The sequence below is a fragment of the Pituophis catenifer genome, unplaced genomic scaffold, assembly GCF_029215685.1.
Source record: "Pituophis catenifer annectens isolate HBS135680 unplaced genomic scaffold, rPitCat1.0.hap2 SCAF_11, whole genome shotgun sequence".
NCBI lineage: Eukaryota > Metazoa > Chordata > Lepidosauria > Squamata > Colubridae > Pituophis > Pituophis catenifer.
Genome location: NW_027256891.1, coordinates 876,223 through 893,399, shown reverse-complemented (window position 1 = coordinate 893,399; position 17,177 = coordinate 876,223). Strand labels below are relative to the sequence as shown.

Here is a 17,177-nt window from a genome sequence, read left to right as displayed (position 1 = left end):
AAATCACAATTACTGGGCAATATAAATACTTCTATTTATGTCACACTAATGAGTTTTGGAAGCAATTACAGATACATCTGCAATTTCTTATGAGGAATTTCTATATGGTGAAGGATTCTAACTGTTTAACATTCTTTTTGTAATTTTTATTCTGTGCATATATGTGTACACACACGTGGGTGTATGTATACCTTCTATGTGTATTCTATGTGTTTGACTTTGGGAGGACATACAGAAGAAGCGCCATCATTTTCCATGACCACATGACTAGAGGAGGTCTGGGGGGTGCAGTGGTTAGAGTGCCGTATTGCAGGCTGACTCTGCACACAGCCTGGAGCTCGATCCTGACCGGCTGAAAATTGACTCAGCTTTCCATTCTTCCGAGGTCAGTAAAATGAGGACCCAGATTGTTGAGGGCAATACGTTGACTCTATAAACTGCTCAAAGGGGGCTGTAAAGCATTATGGGGTGGTTTTGAATATAGTCTACATAATTGTCAGAATACAAAACACAAATACAATGTGCAACCAACAAGATTTGGTTATTTTTGTATAATTCTGACTCCATGTCTCTACCTGGAGAGGAATGATGTTTTCTCATAATGCAACTAACCTCCTAATGTACTACTAAGAACCGTGGTGGCACAGTGGTTAGAATGCAGTATTGCATCCACATTTAATAGTCTGGACCAAAATAATTAGATACAGGGATATATTAAACAATTTGGGAAAATCAAAAACAAAACAAGAATTGGAACAGGATTTGAATACGGAAGTTGAATGGTGGACGTATTTACAAATAAGATCAAAATATACAGAAGATATAAAGACAAATGAGGTACAATTGGAGCAAAACGAATTGGATAAAATTGTATATGGGAGGGAACAAAAATTAATTAGTAAAATATATAAATTCTTATTATGATATAAAATGGAAGAGGAAATAGTGAAAGATACTATGATTAAATGGGCAAGGAATTTCAACCACACAGTAGAATTAGAGAAGTGGGAAAAGATGTGGAGAATAAATATGAAATTGACAATATCAACTGCATACAAGGAAAACCAGATGAAAATGTTTCATAGATGGCATCTAGGATAGCCATCTAGGATAGCAAAGATTTTCTCTAGTAATTCACCGAAATGCTGGAAATGTAAGAGTAACTATGGAACATACTACCATCTCTGGTGGACTTGCCCACTGGCAAAGAAATTCTGGGCCCAAGTCAAAAAGTGGCTAGAGGAGATAACACAGAAATCAATAAAGGTAGAACCAGAGACATTCTTACTAGGGATTACCGTAGAAAATTACACAAAGGAAATACAATATTTAACATTACACATACTAACAGCAGCCCACATAGTCTATGCGCAAAATTGGAAGAAGGAAAACTCACCATCAGAAGAAGATTTGATTAAAAAAAATTTAGAGTGCGCAGAGATGGACAAACTAACAAAAGAACCCAAGGAGAAAGAGGATACAGAATATTATAAAGTGTGGTGTAGATGGTATGAATGGTTGGAGAATAGGAAAAATGAGAAAGAGGAATAAAGGAGAGAGAAAAAAATGTTAAAGATAAAGGTAAAATGTAGGTGAAATAAGGGAAGATAGATATCAATGTGGAGTAAGATAAAGTTAAAATATGTGTAAATAGTAAGAAAGGACCACTTCGAAAGAGCTGTTTAAAATAAAAGTGTATGTATATAAATGTTGTATGTTTGTGTCTTGTTTTAATGTGTTTGTAATAAAAAAACTTTTTTTAAAAAAAAGACTGCAGTATTGCAAGCTACTTCTCCTGACTGCCAACTGACCTGCTCGAGGTTGACTCAGCCTTCCATCCTTCCAAGGTCAGGTAAACTGACGACCCAGATACTTGTCAGCCATATGCTGACTCTGTAAACCACTTAGAGAGAGCTGTAAAGCACTATGAAGCAATATATAAGTCTAGGTGGTATTGCTACTGTGTCTCATGTTGATGTACATTGAGTTCATAATTAGCATTTGACAGCAGAGCCTAGAGAATCATAGGCCCAGGTTTAAAGATCTGAAGTTCAAGAGGAGTAATTCCCATTATACAACAAAACAGCTGGTATGGAAATAATTGACCCCATGTGGAATACAATCCATTTATAACTGTAACTTTTCTATAGAACAATACCCTAACCTGACTGTCCAGAAACCTTTGAAATGCATTCTGCTTCACATTTAGCTCATTTGAATGTGAAGATGTTAGAGTGCTGAATTAGTAGGAATTAAACATGAGCAATCAGATTGCTGTGTGGAAGTTTCTTTAATAGACAGTGCTCGGTAGATTGAATATCCATTTGGGGGCAGGATTTACACATGCTAGATGAATATCTATATCCTTAGCTGTATCATCTGTGTGTTTCTGAATCTATGCCTATATCTATCTATCTATGTATATAGCCATGTTTGTTAGGTCTTCATCGTAAACCTTTTGGTCTCCCATTCTTGCATTGTTAGGAGAGATTCACTTTTCCAACGTCGTATCAAATTGTTTCTTGTCACTATATCTTAGTAGATGCTTTCGTAATATTTTTCATTTATGCTCTCTAGAATTTATTTTTGAAATGTTCAGAATGTTTGCGTTTCCGCCCTTCCAATCGTTTTAGAATTGTTCATGCATTGTAGAATATTCCTTCTTTACTCTGGTTCTTCCAGCATTTGTTATTTAATGATTTGCCCAGCTTCTTAATCATTCAGAGGTTAAATAGAGCTGTGGTGCTGCAGTGGTTAGAAGGCAGCAATGCAGGTCTAACTCGCTGCTCACTCCAGGAGTTCGATTCTGAGCGACTCAAGGTTGACTCAGCCTTCCATCCTTCCGAGATCGGTAAAATGAGGACCCAGATTTTTGGGGCCATAGGCTAACTCTGTAAACTGCTTAGGGAAGGCTAACAAGCACTGTGAGGCAGTATATAAATCTAAGCACTATTACTATGGTATATACCATCTATAAAATATTTTATACCAGTTTGTCTCTCAGATTATATTTTGGAGTAAATTCCATTGATTTTTTTCCCCCTGTAACTCTTCCCATTGTTCGACTATAATTGCTCCTTTTACGTTTTGCACCAATTTTATTATGTAGCTTTTCATTTGTTCTGCTTACATACTATATTTCAGCAACAATTGAAACAGTTGGAAACTATGGGGATGGCCTTGAGTTGTCCGTTTTCTTGAATGTACTTTTATTGGTCAAATCAAGTTTCTGTCTGTCTGTCCGCTCAGCCCTGAACAGCAACCTGGAGAAGCAAATGGAGATACGAACTCCAGCCGGTTTTCCTCTCTTTAGCCAACTGGAGTGTGTAAGGCCCGTGTAAGGCCGTATTCAAAGAGAGGAATAGCTACCCTCTACTGCAAGTTCCTCAGGGTTAGGGTCTTCTAGAGCAGCGGTTTCTTTAAAACGTGTCTCCAGGGACCAGATGAAATCTTTTCTGACATTAATCGGTTTCTACTCCAATATCTTCAGAATTAAAGGCTGCTTATTTCATAGATAATAAACCACGGTTTTCTAAAGTTTTCTAACATGACTGTTGCAGCGTCCCTGTGGTCAGATGATTAAAATTTGGACGCTTGTTTTGATGGGTTGCAGTGTCCCAGGATTATGGGATTCTCTTTTGCGACTTTCTGACAAGCAAAGTCAATGGGGAAGCCAAATTCATTTAACAGCCATGTGACTAATTTAATACCTGCAGTGATTCACTTAATAACTGTGGCAAGAAAGGTTACAAAATGGGGCAAAACTCACTTAAAAACTGTCTTGCTTAGCAACAGAAATTTTGGGCTCAATTGCGGTCGTAAGTCAAGGAGTACCCTTAGGAATGTTTTAAAAGCATATTGACATATAGTACTGGGGAATGGCATCAAAATTAGTTTGAACATATATACATTGATCTACGGTGCTGCAAACGAGATGATGACCGGACGTGTTCAGTTCAGAAAGTACATCGGTGAGGCCAGCGTTGCCTTTGGCCTGGCGTTGGGTTTATGAGAGTTAGGCATCCGGATTCCCGATTGTGTTGTCAGGGAGCTGCTGCTTCCATTGCTAGAGTTTCTGCTGCTGCTTTGGCCTTTGATGTGGGAAAGTGGTCGGGACAAGTAGCACGTAGAGGTGGCCAGAGCAGGAGCTCCGATGGCTTCCAAGTGTCTTCTCTTATACCATAGGTAGGTTTCTTAGTTTACTGGGAAATGAAGGAGAATATAACGATATGGGACTTTACTAAAATATAAACTAAAATTTAATATATATTACCAGTAGCGTAAATGTGCCCATCAAGATTAATATGTAGCTTTTGCAATCTCATGCTTACTGAAATGCCTGTGGGAGGAGGCCATTTCCAGAAGAACAACTGTAAACTGCCTGGGGGAGCAACTGTATACACGCCGTGAGGGTTGCATAAGCTAAACGAATTTCCCAAATATTTCCTTTGAACTATAAATAGGGTGGGAAAGTACATGCATCTAGAAGGAAGACACTCTTGTAGAAAGTTTCCTTGCATTATATTATTTGGGCTGATATAAATACTCTCTGCCTGGACTGTAGTGGATGTTTTCTGGCCAACTCCAAGCAGCCTGGCTGAAACATTTCTTACTTCTGTTTCAAGTTGAATTCTGGCCTGGTTTATAACTGAAAAGCCTTTGTAGAAGGAGGAATATTTCTAGCAAAAAAGATCTTCCTTGAGTGTTGGGGGTCCAGGGACTGTGGGAATCTTTCTCTCACCTTTGCAGGTGATCCAGCAGTTTCAAATGCTCTTGAGAGCCATTGGTGGGGATGGCCCTGCAAGCAGCAGAGAGCAGTTGGGTCCTGTTCTACTGTATGCTGCAATACAGGTAGTCCTCCAATTACAACCATTCGTTTAGTGACTAATCGAGGAGAGAAGCAACCTGAAATTAAGGAGAAACTTCCTAATGGTGAGAACCAGTGGAACAGCTTACCACCAGTTGTGGGAGTTCCATAACTGGAAGTTTTTACTAAGAGACTGGAAAAATCACTTGTCTGAAATGGTATAGGGTCTTCTGCTTGAGGAAGGGGCTGGACTAGAAGATCTCCAAGGTCCCTTCCAGCTCTATTCTGATTGATCTAATTTTACTGGATCTCTCTGTGGTACTGAGATCTCCACCACACATGCAGTTTTGGAATTTCATTAGATCCTGTTATCATTATTTAACACTCTTTTGCATAAGTCACTGACCATTCCCTTCTAGACGGAAACAAATGGCCAGAGTTATCTGTGTTATTCTAGATTCTTCATTTGTGACAACTTTAAGAGGCTGCATGGATTCCAAGGCATCCAGAACTCTCTCTCTCTCTCTCTCTCTCTCTCTCTCTCTCTCTCTCTCTCTCTCTCTCTCTCTCTCTCTCTCTATATATATATATATATATATATATATATATATATATATATATATATATAGAACCAAGTTGAGCCAGAGGTTTGCAGATAAAAAATATCCCATTTCAGGCGAACTCCTCCTGAGTAACAACCCTGTTATTATTATGAGTGTGTGTAATAATTTAGGTAGTAATTTTATTAAAAATACATATGGTAGTAATTTTATTAAAGATTAAAATTGCACCAATAAAAAGTAATATCAACTGAAAAAATAGAATAAAACGAATAGAATATGCAGGAAAAAAGAAAGGAAAACTAGAAAGAAATAGTAAAGAAAAAATAAAAATATTGTAAAGAGAAAGAAATGACTTCCTATAATCCTCGCAACAAATCTAAACAATTTTAATAACCTTCTCTTAAAGTACAAATGACCTCAACTTCGCCTATGCCATCTCTTATTTAAAACAAATCCATTAGGCACCATCATTTCAGTCCTGATGTCAGCAAACTTAAAGATTACCAGAGATAAGGTTAAAATAGTATCTATCTTAACCTTGATTTTAGAAACCAACTTTATATTTCTTCCTTTTACCTCTTAGAATTGTGATCTTTCATACCTTCAAATAATGCCATAGAACTTGATTTCTTTTCATTTGCTCTTTGTTCCTTCAAAATTCTTCAAAATTTTAGGAAGACTCTTTTGTAAATCTAATATAGGAAAAATATCCAGGTTATAGTTTTGGATAATTTTTTGTATATCTCATTTAATTATTAAAACATCAGTCGGTTTCTTTTGTATATCCAGTGTAGCATCTTTTTCTGAGTCATTCTTGTAAAAATCCATGTTTAACTCAGTCTTACTCTTCTAGGTAGAATTTGCTTTGCTTCCATAAACAAGAGTTTAGACACAAACTATGTATAGAAGCAGGCATTTTTAAAATGTGACTTCTGATTTCATTGTTCAAAAAGATCTACTATATCCCAATGTTAAAATATTTTGCTTCATCTTGTAATGGGTAAACTGAGTGTCCTTTTCCTTTAATTGTATTTCTTAGTTCCGTCTAATGTCAAGTTTTTAAAATCTTATCATGTTTCAAACCAAAAGTATTTTCCCATGGAAAGGAATGGGAATGTTGTTTATCCCTCTTCCCCCACCCCACACCCCCATCATGTTATCTGTATATGTGGTCCTTAAAGGAAATTCGGTGTTAAAATCTGTCAATCCAAAGGTGGCTTAATAGCCAAAAAGCAGTGAAAAAGCAGTTTCTGAAAGTGATTTAGAAAAGGAGGTACATAAACTCTACCAATCCACAATTTCACCTGTGTCGTGAGTGACCTCGAGCCCTCTGCTTATCCCAAGAGGAGTTAGAAAGAGCTGGTCTACTCGTCAGCTCTACATTCTGCTGCAGTTGCCAGCCCTGCTACTCACCGAGACATCTTCAGTCCGCCATTTCTGCTCCAGAAATCTGTCCCAAAGGTGCTTTTTCAAGAGGCAACTGGACTTCCTGGTTTTTCTTTGAAGGCATTTCGCTTCTGATCCAAGAAGCTTCTTCAGCTTTGAAGCAAAACATCTTCAAAGAAAAACCAGAAAGTCGAGTTGTCTCTTGGAAAAGCACCTTTGGGACAACCATGACCTGGATGACTGAGGATCTCCGTAGACATCTCCAGAAGTCTGTTTCTGCCCGTTTCCTGTGGATGCCCCCTCCTACCCAGATTTCTTCTCAATCATTTTTGGCTCTGAGGGAGAACAGAACCTGCTTTCATTGCCACTTTGCCTGTTCCCTTTTTTTTTTTTAATGGGATGACTGATTAGCAGAAGCCTTAAGACTGACTAGTATACAGTATTCCTGGCTCAAAGTCAGTAACTGAAGTGTAATTGTAGGAATGCCTTCTCTACTTCTGTAAGGTGTCTGGAAGCAAATTCCTTTCCCGGTGGCCACAGCTCTCAGAAGCCCCGATTTCTCATTTCTTTCCTTCATAGGATGTTCTTAGCATACAATTCCCACAAAGATGCCCCCCCCAACTAATTCCTTTTTTGAAACTTCAGCTCTTCCAAGCAGCAGCTGCACAAATGGGGATAATCAGTAGATGGCAGCCAACAGATACAAAAACTCTTTGCTCTACTGGTTGTTAAGTCAAACAATAAAATAAATGAGTACAGCTGAGGAAGTTTTTTAAAAAAAGTTTAGCGTGACAGCAAAACAACAATCGGGCCAATTGCTGTGCATGGAACAACCAGAACATTACGCAGACCAACTGGAGGAGATTTCACACAGTGGAGTATGGTGGATGGAACTTGCATTTCAGCCGATTTCAGTCCCTTAGAACATCGTGAGTGTGTGATCTACGTAGAGCAGGGCCGAGTTAGGGTAATTCCATCATTTTACCTTCTGCACATTCCAGCCACACTGGGGGGGGGGCAACATTTAAGACAGCACGAGGAGTAGAGCAAACAGCTGTGTGGATCTACTCACAGTCTTTTCAGTCTGTGCGCCTGAGACCCTTAAGGAGTAAGGAGAGTTTTCCCAGCCTTTTAAAAACTGCATTTTGGCTTAGATCAGTTTTCATTTTACTGTCTATTGGAACAGATTGCAGTACTAGTTAGTGTCCCTTAGTCACCAGCAGTTTTTATTTTCTCTTATTCATTCTTTACTTACAAATTTATCAACACTCCTTCCCCTTTTGTACGACAGGCTGTGAGTATATCTTTATGCAAGAAGAGTGCAATACTTTTTGGGGGGAAATTTACAGCTTACTTGCAGAGGTTCTTCAGGAGCCAGAAATGGTGAACTCTCTTCAGACCCTCAAGCCCAGCATTAAAGAACAGCAATTTGGGCCAGGCCTGAATAGCTTCTCTTTCTTACACCAGCCTTTTTCTACACCATCGTTCACAATCTGTAAAATTTCTTGCTCTCTTCACATCCATTTGGGGAAAGGAGGACTCAGGACTTTTTATCTGACTTGTGGGTACAGTAAAACCAGCTTCTAATCTTGCCTTCATGGACCTTCTGCCCTCCATAAATTGGGATTACAATTTATAGAATGTTATAGCTAGGGCAAGTTGCTTGAATACAAATATTAGCTGAATACATTTATACAAGGAGGAAAAAATGTTTCTCTTCACTTTGATCATGAAGAGTGGTTTTATAACTGAGCCTGCATTGCTTGTTAACACATGTTTTCAACATAAACGTCTAGAGAAAAAAATGGCAAAAAATATCCAGAACATCAATTTAAATCCTGTATTAGAGTTAAGGAAGAATGCACAGGTTAATAAACATGGATGACTATTTTTTGGTAGAAAGAAAACCAACTATTTTCATTTTGCATGCCGAAACCAAAGCATTATCAAAAACCAATTTCATATAAATTTAGCTTCCCTGATTAAATTAGAATTCTGCATTTAAACTATTTATCATTATATTAGTCCAATGATTCAAACCAATTCAAGGTTGCAGACCTGAATTTGTTTGAGACTGATGTACAGCACAAAAGGAAGCACCACAAACTAATACAAATGGCAACAGGTACCGATGGTGCTTATCAACCCCAAATTATCAACCTGTTTGGTAGCCCAAGCACCTCTGGAGGAGAGAGGCTTCATGGGGGGGGGGGGGGGCTAGACTGAAGGGAAGGGCGACCTTTTCCAGAAAAATGAGGTAAGAGTTGCCTGGTTGTTTCTCCGGGGAACTCAACTGGCCTGACTCCCTCAGCGGACACGGTGGGTGTGTGGGAGAGAGAGGGAGACTTTGCACAGTACAGAGGTACATGAAATAAGCTCAGAATAAAACAGTCCCATTCCAAATATTCTTCTGGGTATTTCTGAAACTTTGTTTCAAACAACTTCTCAGCCTTCCTTGCTCAACTGGCAATACAGTTCATGTTTCACGGCCTACAGGAATTGGGGAGGGGGGGGGCGGACATGGCAGTAGGAACTCAGAAGCCCCTCAGATGCTTCCCATCCTGACTGAACTGTAGGCCGTTTCAGGTCGGGCGAGTTTTCTGACTTGGAAGTTGCCAGTTGCTCTGGCCCCATTTCTGAAGGGGCAGCCCTGAAAGCCAAAGCACCTCGGCCCCATTGAGGCGCCGCTGGGCCCGCTGCCCTTTCCGGCGCCCACCCGCCAGGGGCCTCGACGGCTCCTCTTGGGCAGAAGCTCCCCGCAGACCGTGGACAAAAGGCTCCCCGAGGGCTCCAGGGCTGCCGCAGTCTCCAAAGAGCCGGCAAGGCTGCCGGAGAAGCAGCGGTAGGAAGGTCCGGGCCCCGCGGCCGGCTGAGGTAGAGCGACGGCCGGGACCGCCGGGCGGCCGCAGCGGGATAGCCGAGCCTCCCTTCTGCGCGATCTCGGCGGTCCGCGGGCTCCGCTTCCCCCTCACGTCGGGCTGGGCCCCCGGCGCAGCGCGCTGCCTCGTGGGCTCGCTTCAGCGGGCTCTGCCTTCGGCACGTGGAGCTGGGCGGGCGTATGCAGAGGAGCGGCGCTGGGCCGCCCGAGAGCCGCTACATAAAGGCCGAGCCTGCCTGGCGCCGCCAGCCTCCCAGGCAAGGCCGGCACCCTTCGCGCCCGGCCCCGCTTGTCTCCCTCGCGCCCGGAGTCCGAGGAAGGCAGCGGCGCCAAGCAGAACGGCGGGGCTTCGCGCGGGGCTCCTCCGGCTTTCGGGACGGCGAAGGAGGCGCGGGCGTCCCCTCCCAGGGCCCGCCCGCCGGCCCGCCCGCCCGCCTGTTGCGCTTCGCCCACTTGTTGCTCGGCCACCGCTGATTGGGCTGCCGGGCGCCCCGCTCGGCTCCGCTCCTCCCCGGCCGGCCGGAGCGCGACCTCTCGCTGCCGGCGCTAGGCGGGGGCAAAAGGGGCGGGGCGGCTCGGCCGGCCCCAAAGCTGCCGGTCCGCGCGCCGGAGCCGCTCCGCTTGGCTTTGGTCCGGGGGAGGGAAGCGGAGAGGACGGCGGGCCGCTCGCCTCTTGGTGCGCCTGTCAGCACGCCGCTCGCGCTCAACTTTCGGCTCGCTCGTCCGCCCGCCAGCAAGACAGGCGCCGCTCGGCAGCCGGAGCGTCCGTGAAGCGCCTTTTCCGCCCAGAAAGTTCGTCGTCGCGACAGGCCCGGCGGAGCCAGCGTGACAGGCGCCGCTTCTCCCGCTTGGCAGCCGCCGCTCTCCTAGGCCGCTTCAGCAGAGCAGCCCCGACTTCCGGATCGGGGTCCCGAAAGCGGCGGGCCGCCTCTCTTGGCGCGGCACCTGCTGGGACCCGGCCTCTCCGACGGCTCTGCGAGGGATGATCGGCCGCCGCCGCCGCCGCCTGCTTTGAGAAAGGTGAAAGGTGCCCGTGGCCGTCCGCGCTCCGCCGAGGACTCTCCCCGTGGGGCGAAGAAGCCGCCCTCGCCAGTGAGGCAGCCGCCCTCGCCGCCAACGGGCCATGGAAGTCCACGTCGGGCTGGGCAGGGTCTACGGCCGGCCGCCGGCAAAAACTTTCCGCGGAGCTTTCCAGAGCCTTTTCCAGAGCGTCCGCGAGGCTTTCCAGAGTCCCGGGCCCGGCGGAGCGCGAGAGGAGATCGGGCCCAGCGGCCCAAGCGCGGCCTCTCCGTCGACTGGCCCGTGTCCGGCCAGCCCGCGGCAGCAGCAGCAGCACCCCGGCTCCCCTTCTTACCTGCCGCTGGATGAGGCTGCGCCAGGCAGCAAAGGGCTCCAGCCGGCCGACCGCGCGCCCCATCCGCCGGCCGCCTCCTCCTCGGCCGCCTCCTCGGCGCTGGCCTTGCTGGCCCCCTCGTTCCAGACCTGCTCCGGGGACCTGAAAGACCTCTTGGCCGAGAGCAGCCTCCTGCCGGCGGCGGAAGGGGAGCCGCGCGGCAGCGGGGCGGCGAGCGGCGGCGAAGCCAGCGCGGCCAAGGAAGACTACTTGGGCGAGAGCGCCAAGGAGCTGTGCAAAGCCGTCTCGGCCTCCATGGGCCTGGCGGTGGAAGTGCTCGAAGGGCCCAGCGGCGGCGGCGGCGAAGCGGGCGCCAGCCGCGGGGACTGCATGTTCGCGCTGCCGGGCGCGCAAGCCCGGCCCGTGGCCGTGGGGGGCTGCAAGATCGTCGAAGCCGAGCAGGAAAGCGGCGGCGGCGAGGGCGCGCTGGCCATGGACGTGCCGGGCCACCTCAGCCTCTTCAAGAGCTCGCCGGAGCTGGACGAGCCGCCGGCGGGCGCCTTCCAGAGCCGCGACTATTACAACTTCCAGCTGGCGCTCGCCTCGCACGGCCGCATCAAGCTGGAGAGCCCGCTGGAGTACGCGGCCGGCGGCCTCTGGGGCGCGCAGTACCGGCGCGCCGGAGAAATGCCCGCCTTGCCGCCCCACTACGCCGCCCCTCCGGGCCCGGCCTGGCACCCTTTCTTCGCGGAGGACGCGCAAGTCTACGGCCCCTGCGCCTCGGCCGAGCCCGCCGCCGCCACCCCCTTCGGCTACGGCCGGGGCCAAGGGCCGCCCGGCCAGGAAGGAGCCGACCTGCCCTCCGAGGTGTGGTACCCCGGAGGCGTGATGGGCAGGATGCCCTTCGCTCCGGCCACCGGCTGCATCAAGACGGAGCTCGGGCCTTGGATGGAGGGCTACGCGGGCGCCTACGGAGACGTGAGGTAAGGAGACCCGCGGGCGGCGGGGAAGCCCCCGGGAAGCCTCTCAGCGCGGCCCAGAGCCCCGGCGGCAGCCTCTGCGCTCCAGCGGTTGGCGTTCCGCTTTCCCTGGGGGAGAAAAAGGCCGGCCCGTCCGGCCTTGGCTTTTTCCTCCGCGGGCTCTCGGGCCTGGGCCGTTGGAGGAAGGGGCCTGGGGGCGGGGGGTGGGCAGTAATCCTGCTTCAGGCCCACCTGCCCCTCTGCTTGCCTGGCCAAGAAGGGCTTTCCTTGGAGGGGCCGGCTGGCTGCCTGAGGGGAGGGGGCTTCGCCTATCCGATTGAAGAAAGTTGGGACCTGCGTTGCCAGAGAAAGGAAGTCCGGCGGCCCCTTTCGTGAAGAAGCTGCAGCCACTCCGGCCGGTGGATCGGTCCCTTTTTATAGACATGGAAGAGCAGACTCCAGGCCCCTGGTGACCATCGAGACTCTAGAGAGTTTTGGAAAAAAAAAACCCTTTTATTTTGTCTTTATGAAAGTCTCTGCAATAGCCCACAACAGATGTTAAATGATATAAAACTGTGTGTATTTTATAGCTTGAAATAAGGAAGCATAAATTGTACATATGGACACATTTTTAAAAAGCATGCTGGGTAAAACAAATGCAAACCACTTTTTCCTGACAAAATTAATTATTGATATATTTTCTCCTTTAAAAGAAGAGTATTCTGCTGGATTAAATAGAATTTGCTTCACATAGATAAATTACATAGGTTTATGTTATTAAAAGATGAGCCATGTATGTGTGAGGGACCTGAGGAAACATAAGTTACTCCAATGTGATAGCTCAGACCCATGGACTTACCTACAGTATACTTGCTAGAGTATCTTAATCTTAAGAAATCTATAGACATTAACTTTAGTCTTCTCTCAATATTTTTTGTCATTTATTTTTATCACAAATTACTCTTTCTGATGGCAATAGGGACTTGCAATGGGTTGTATTTTCCATAGGTACCTTTTAAAATACTAAGCCTACAACGTGACTTTCGTTATTGTGGGCAAAAGGTTTAGCCAGCCATCTTTTCCGGCACCTGCAGTAAGTATTTAACACATGGAAGATCCAGGATAGATCCCTTCCTAGAATCCGGCATCAGGAGGTGTGGATCGCTCTCCAACAGCCCAACTCTCCGAGGTTGCTTTGTTCAGGCACCGCAGCTTTTCACAAGGGCTTAATTTTATACTATTAATTATTACTAACAATAAAAAGAATGAAATATTCTTACCTAAATTTGAGTTCTCCATTTGCACAACGTGTTTACATATCAATTTTTGTTTCAGTGATCCAGCAGTATATAATATATTTATTTGGTTTACTTTGTTTTGAATAAACTTGGTTGGGCTTATATCCTGGTCCATTAGGCCAGTTGACTTGGGGTTCTAGGAGCAGAGTTAGCACTGTTCAATGGGCAAAATCATCCCAAAGGGATTATATCAGAAGAAATCCCATCCGTTTCATTTATTCCTGGTAAATATGAATCCTTGGGATTGTGATTTAAAGCTACTTAAAGTGGTGTGGTGTTACTACAGCATACAAGTATCATTCTTTAATTTGATCATCTCTCAGATTCAGAAGCTGAGAGTAAGCAAACCGCGTGTGCACACACACACACACACACACACACAATACCTGAAGAAAAGACAAAAGGGAAAAAGAAGAAAAATAAATTAAAATCCAAATCGATCCCAGACCTGAAGAAAAAACTGCAATGTAGAGGGGTCTTCAAATTGCATAATGATATAGTTGTGGTAATGTATAATATTTATTCAGTGATTTCACCAAAATCCTGTGGGATAATTCTAGCTAAGCTAGTGCTGCTGCTGTAGAGAGTGGACATCCCAGCTCCCTGTAATCAACTTTGCGTTCCATTTAGGCAAAATGCCTTTGAAGATAACAATTTCCATGCTAGCAAGCCAGTTAAATGTATTACTATACAGGCAAAATTAGCAGCCCGTTGGTGTGCATTTATGTATACATGGGTGAGTTCAGATTCTTCTCAATTTCAATATTTAGAATCTCCCATGATTTTCTTCTGGCCCCCTTAACTGCTTCTCGGACCCGAGGAAGAAAAAGCAGCCTCAGCCGCATCTTGTGGTTCATGCTTTACTTCGAAGTCCTCTTGATCTAACTCTTCCTTTCCTAGTTGGGGCTACTCTTTGCTCTTATGTTAAAGTGTTGCTAAGAATTGCAAAGCATATTTGTTCAATGCAAGCCAAACTCCACTGAAAGTATCTTCAGCAGTGTGTTGTGCCTGGAAATTGGCCACTAGAATTTGCTAAACCATAAGAATTGCATCACAACCTACATTTCTAGTTAATGTATATTAAGGCAACTGTTGGTCAGTTAACATGTATGTCTATTGCAGAAGTCAGTCCTGCCAATACTTTGTAGGAAAGCTTCATTTCTGTAACATGAAAATTGTGGAATCTGAGCTAAAATAAAACATCTATCGGTGATTCTTTTTGTGGAAGAAGAGGTTTTGAATGCCTAAAGCACTAAAATTGCCCGTATGATATAATGTTCAAATATTTCCCATTCAGATTAACAATGTCCATATATAAAATATTCTTATAGCACTAGGAACCAGACATTTAGAAATTTGATAGGCTAGTACTGAGACAATATTTCATACTGCCCATTTGTGATAATAATAAAAAGGTATGTTGTAAGTGCATTGAGTAGCCTTTCCCTTCTTAGCATTTATCTTGGGCCTAATCCAGTTCTCTATGGAATCTAATGGAAAGTTCCCCATTGACGTCAATGGACCTGGATGGACTCTTTACGTTTATGACTGTAGGTCCTGTTGAAATGTTACAGTATAGTGATCCAAAGTTATTTATGATGTGGTTCTTGCAAGAGGCCCCTTTGCCTTTTGTTGGAATGGAACAGCAGATCCTGCTAGTGTGTTCAATTGCCTTTGGTGCAGCTTATCCATAACTGTGATTTATAGCAAAACTTCTTTGCTTTCACTGGAATTGGACTACAGCTGTTTGTTAGCAGATGGCATCATAACTAGCACAGAAATTCTAGTCATGATGTGTCCTGTAGGAGTTCTCTAACAACAGGTTGGCAGCCATGGTTGTGGTGTGAAATATCTGTATAAAATGCAGATAGACTTTAGGTTTAAGGAAATCAATCTGAAAAAAGTGAACACTTTGCATCCGGATCGTGCCTCATGTATGCCACGTGTATTTTGCCACAATACAGAAAATTGAGAACATGGTTATTTCTTGCTTGGCAATAAAATGGAATCTCCATGCAAGGTTTTCCTTCTGAGGGGCTTGTTGGACAAACTAGGAGCTTAAGTAGTCATGTTCCAACCAAAATGTATGCTTCTGCACCCCTTTGTTTCATCGGGAATGATTAAACATTTTGCGTTAAATCCTGCATCTTAAAAGTGATCAATTCTGGCAGCGCTGATGTTATAGTTAATACTGTATTGTACAACTAAAAGCTGAAGAGTTCAAGAGAAGGCATTTTAAATGCTTAATTTGTTCATGATAATTGCAGAACTTTGCTTATTTATTTATTTTACTTCTTTTCATAACACCCATCTGAGATTGGTGAGGTTCATCTCCCTCTTAGGTGATGGGGTAATTTGTCCATATTTAAAACTGGAGGTCTCTCTGGCCGCCCCTCTGCACACAACGTCTGTTGGCTAAATTCATTTAGGCTGCAGCCTTAAGCGCTGTGACTGGCAAGCGAATGGAGCCTGTAAGGTTGTCACAGAGGAACACAGAGTAACATTGAGGTGACCATTTCACAGCATCCTATGAGTCAAGCTTATAGCTCTTACTGGTATTTCCCCCTGTATTTCCCTTCCTTCCGACTTCACTCCAAAGGTAATGAGAACATATGCTGTAGACACTATGGGTTACAGACACGAAGGGGAGTGTTTAAGGAGCTTTGATCTTGTGATGTATAAATTTGAGAGCAAATGCTTATAAGGTAGTTTCATTTTTAGATTATTCCCCTCTCCTCGATGTATTCTCCCTACGTTTAATTCCTGCAGGTTATGTGAGGCTCTGTTTGTTGCTGCTACTCAAATTCATTTGGCTGTGAGCAGCTTTCAATTTACTCCTTATAGGAAGAAATAGTGCACAATAAATTATGGGTCCTGAGATTTATTCGTACTGTACATGCAGCGGCCTCTCATCTAACAAAGTAACGAGATTGTGGATCTTTGCGCTCGTTCTTCTCTCCTTCCTCCCCAGATTCTCAGTCAAATGACAAGGTTCAACAGCAGTATTTTCTGTGACTGAAACACAGTTCCATAAAAAATAATTAGGTAAATATATTGCCTGTTTTGTACATTCAACAGCCCGAGAAATTGCTGGTATTCCCTGAATATTCATAATCCAGGTGTGGGTTTCCTTGTCAGTGAAGTTGCTTTGCCTCCTGTCCTTGGAATCCCTTTGATTTTTCTTTTGAACATCTTCAACTTTGCTTCACTCAGTTGAGCCAATAATAAGCTGAGATCAGGCACTGATGCCATCCTTTCCTCTGTGTTGCTGACCAGAGTTGGGACTCGGTGGCAGGTGCAGTTCTCACCTCCATCCCAGGCATTCTGTGGCGTACGGCTGGGGTTGAAAATTATGCCAGGGTATCTTGCCCCTCTTTTTCCTATATTATATTAATGTAGGAAAATGGGTAATCCTAATGCTGAGGAATTGGAAATATTTCAGTCCAGCCTTGCACAATTTGGAGAGTGCTACTGGCCAAGATAGCAGCAGCTTCCATTCTCTTCCTTCTCTTCCCAATGGAGCTACTTCTCAGTTCCCCTGTACCTTTTGAAAACAGAACCGCATTGTGGTGGCTTTTTCGCCTGTCCCTTTAACCCCTTTAGGTTTCTGCTGTTCCGTTCCTTCTTTTAATTGGCCAAAGGAAAACTGGATTCCCAAATCTACTTTTGCAAATGTTGCTTTCTCTGTCTTGCTTAGTCCTGAAACCAGCTCAGGCTTCTGCGGAATTTCATGGCAGACGAGGCCTCTTTACTGAATTGATCCAAAGGGAAGAAGGCAGGGGGTTGGGGTTTAAGGCAGTTTAAGGGCAACTGTGGAGAGTGGGACTGTTGGGCTGGCCGGCTTCCAACTATTCCCTCTGTTTCCACCTGAAGGTGCTGGGCAGAAGGGGGGGGGGGCGCAGTCTCAGCCTGCAGCGTTTAAAGGGATCCTTGCCGCCTCGGCTGCAGCAGGA

General features: G+C 45.1%; 1 protein-coding gene across 1 annotated transcript in view; it reads left to right on the top strand.

Moving 5' to 3' along the window:
- Positions 1–10,432: 10,432 nt before the first annotated feature.
- The window catches only part of AR (androgen receptor), a 168,262-nt gene continuing 161,517 nt past the window's right edge, over positions 10,433–17,177 (top strand). The window contains exon 1 of the mRNA XM_070951840.1: positions 10,433–11,950. Within this exon, the coding sequence (XP_070807941.1) occupies positions 10,758–11,950 (1,193 nt within the window). The 5' untranslated portion in view covers positions 10,433–10,757. The remainder of the gene's footprint in view (positions 11,951–17,177) is intronic.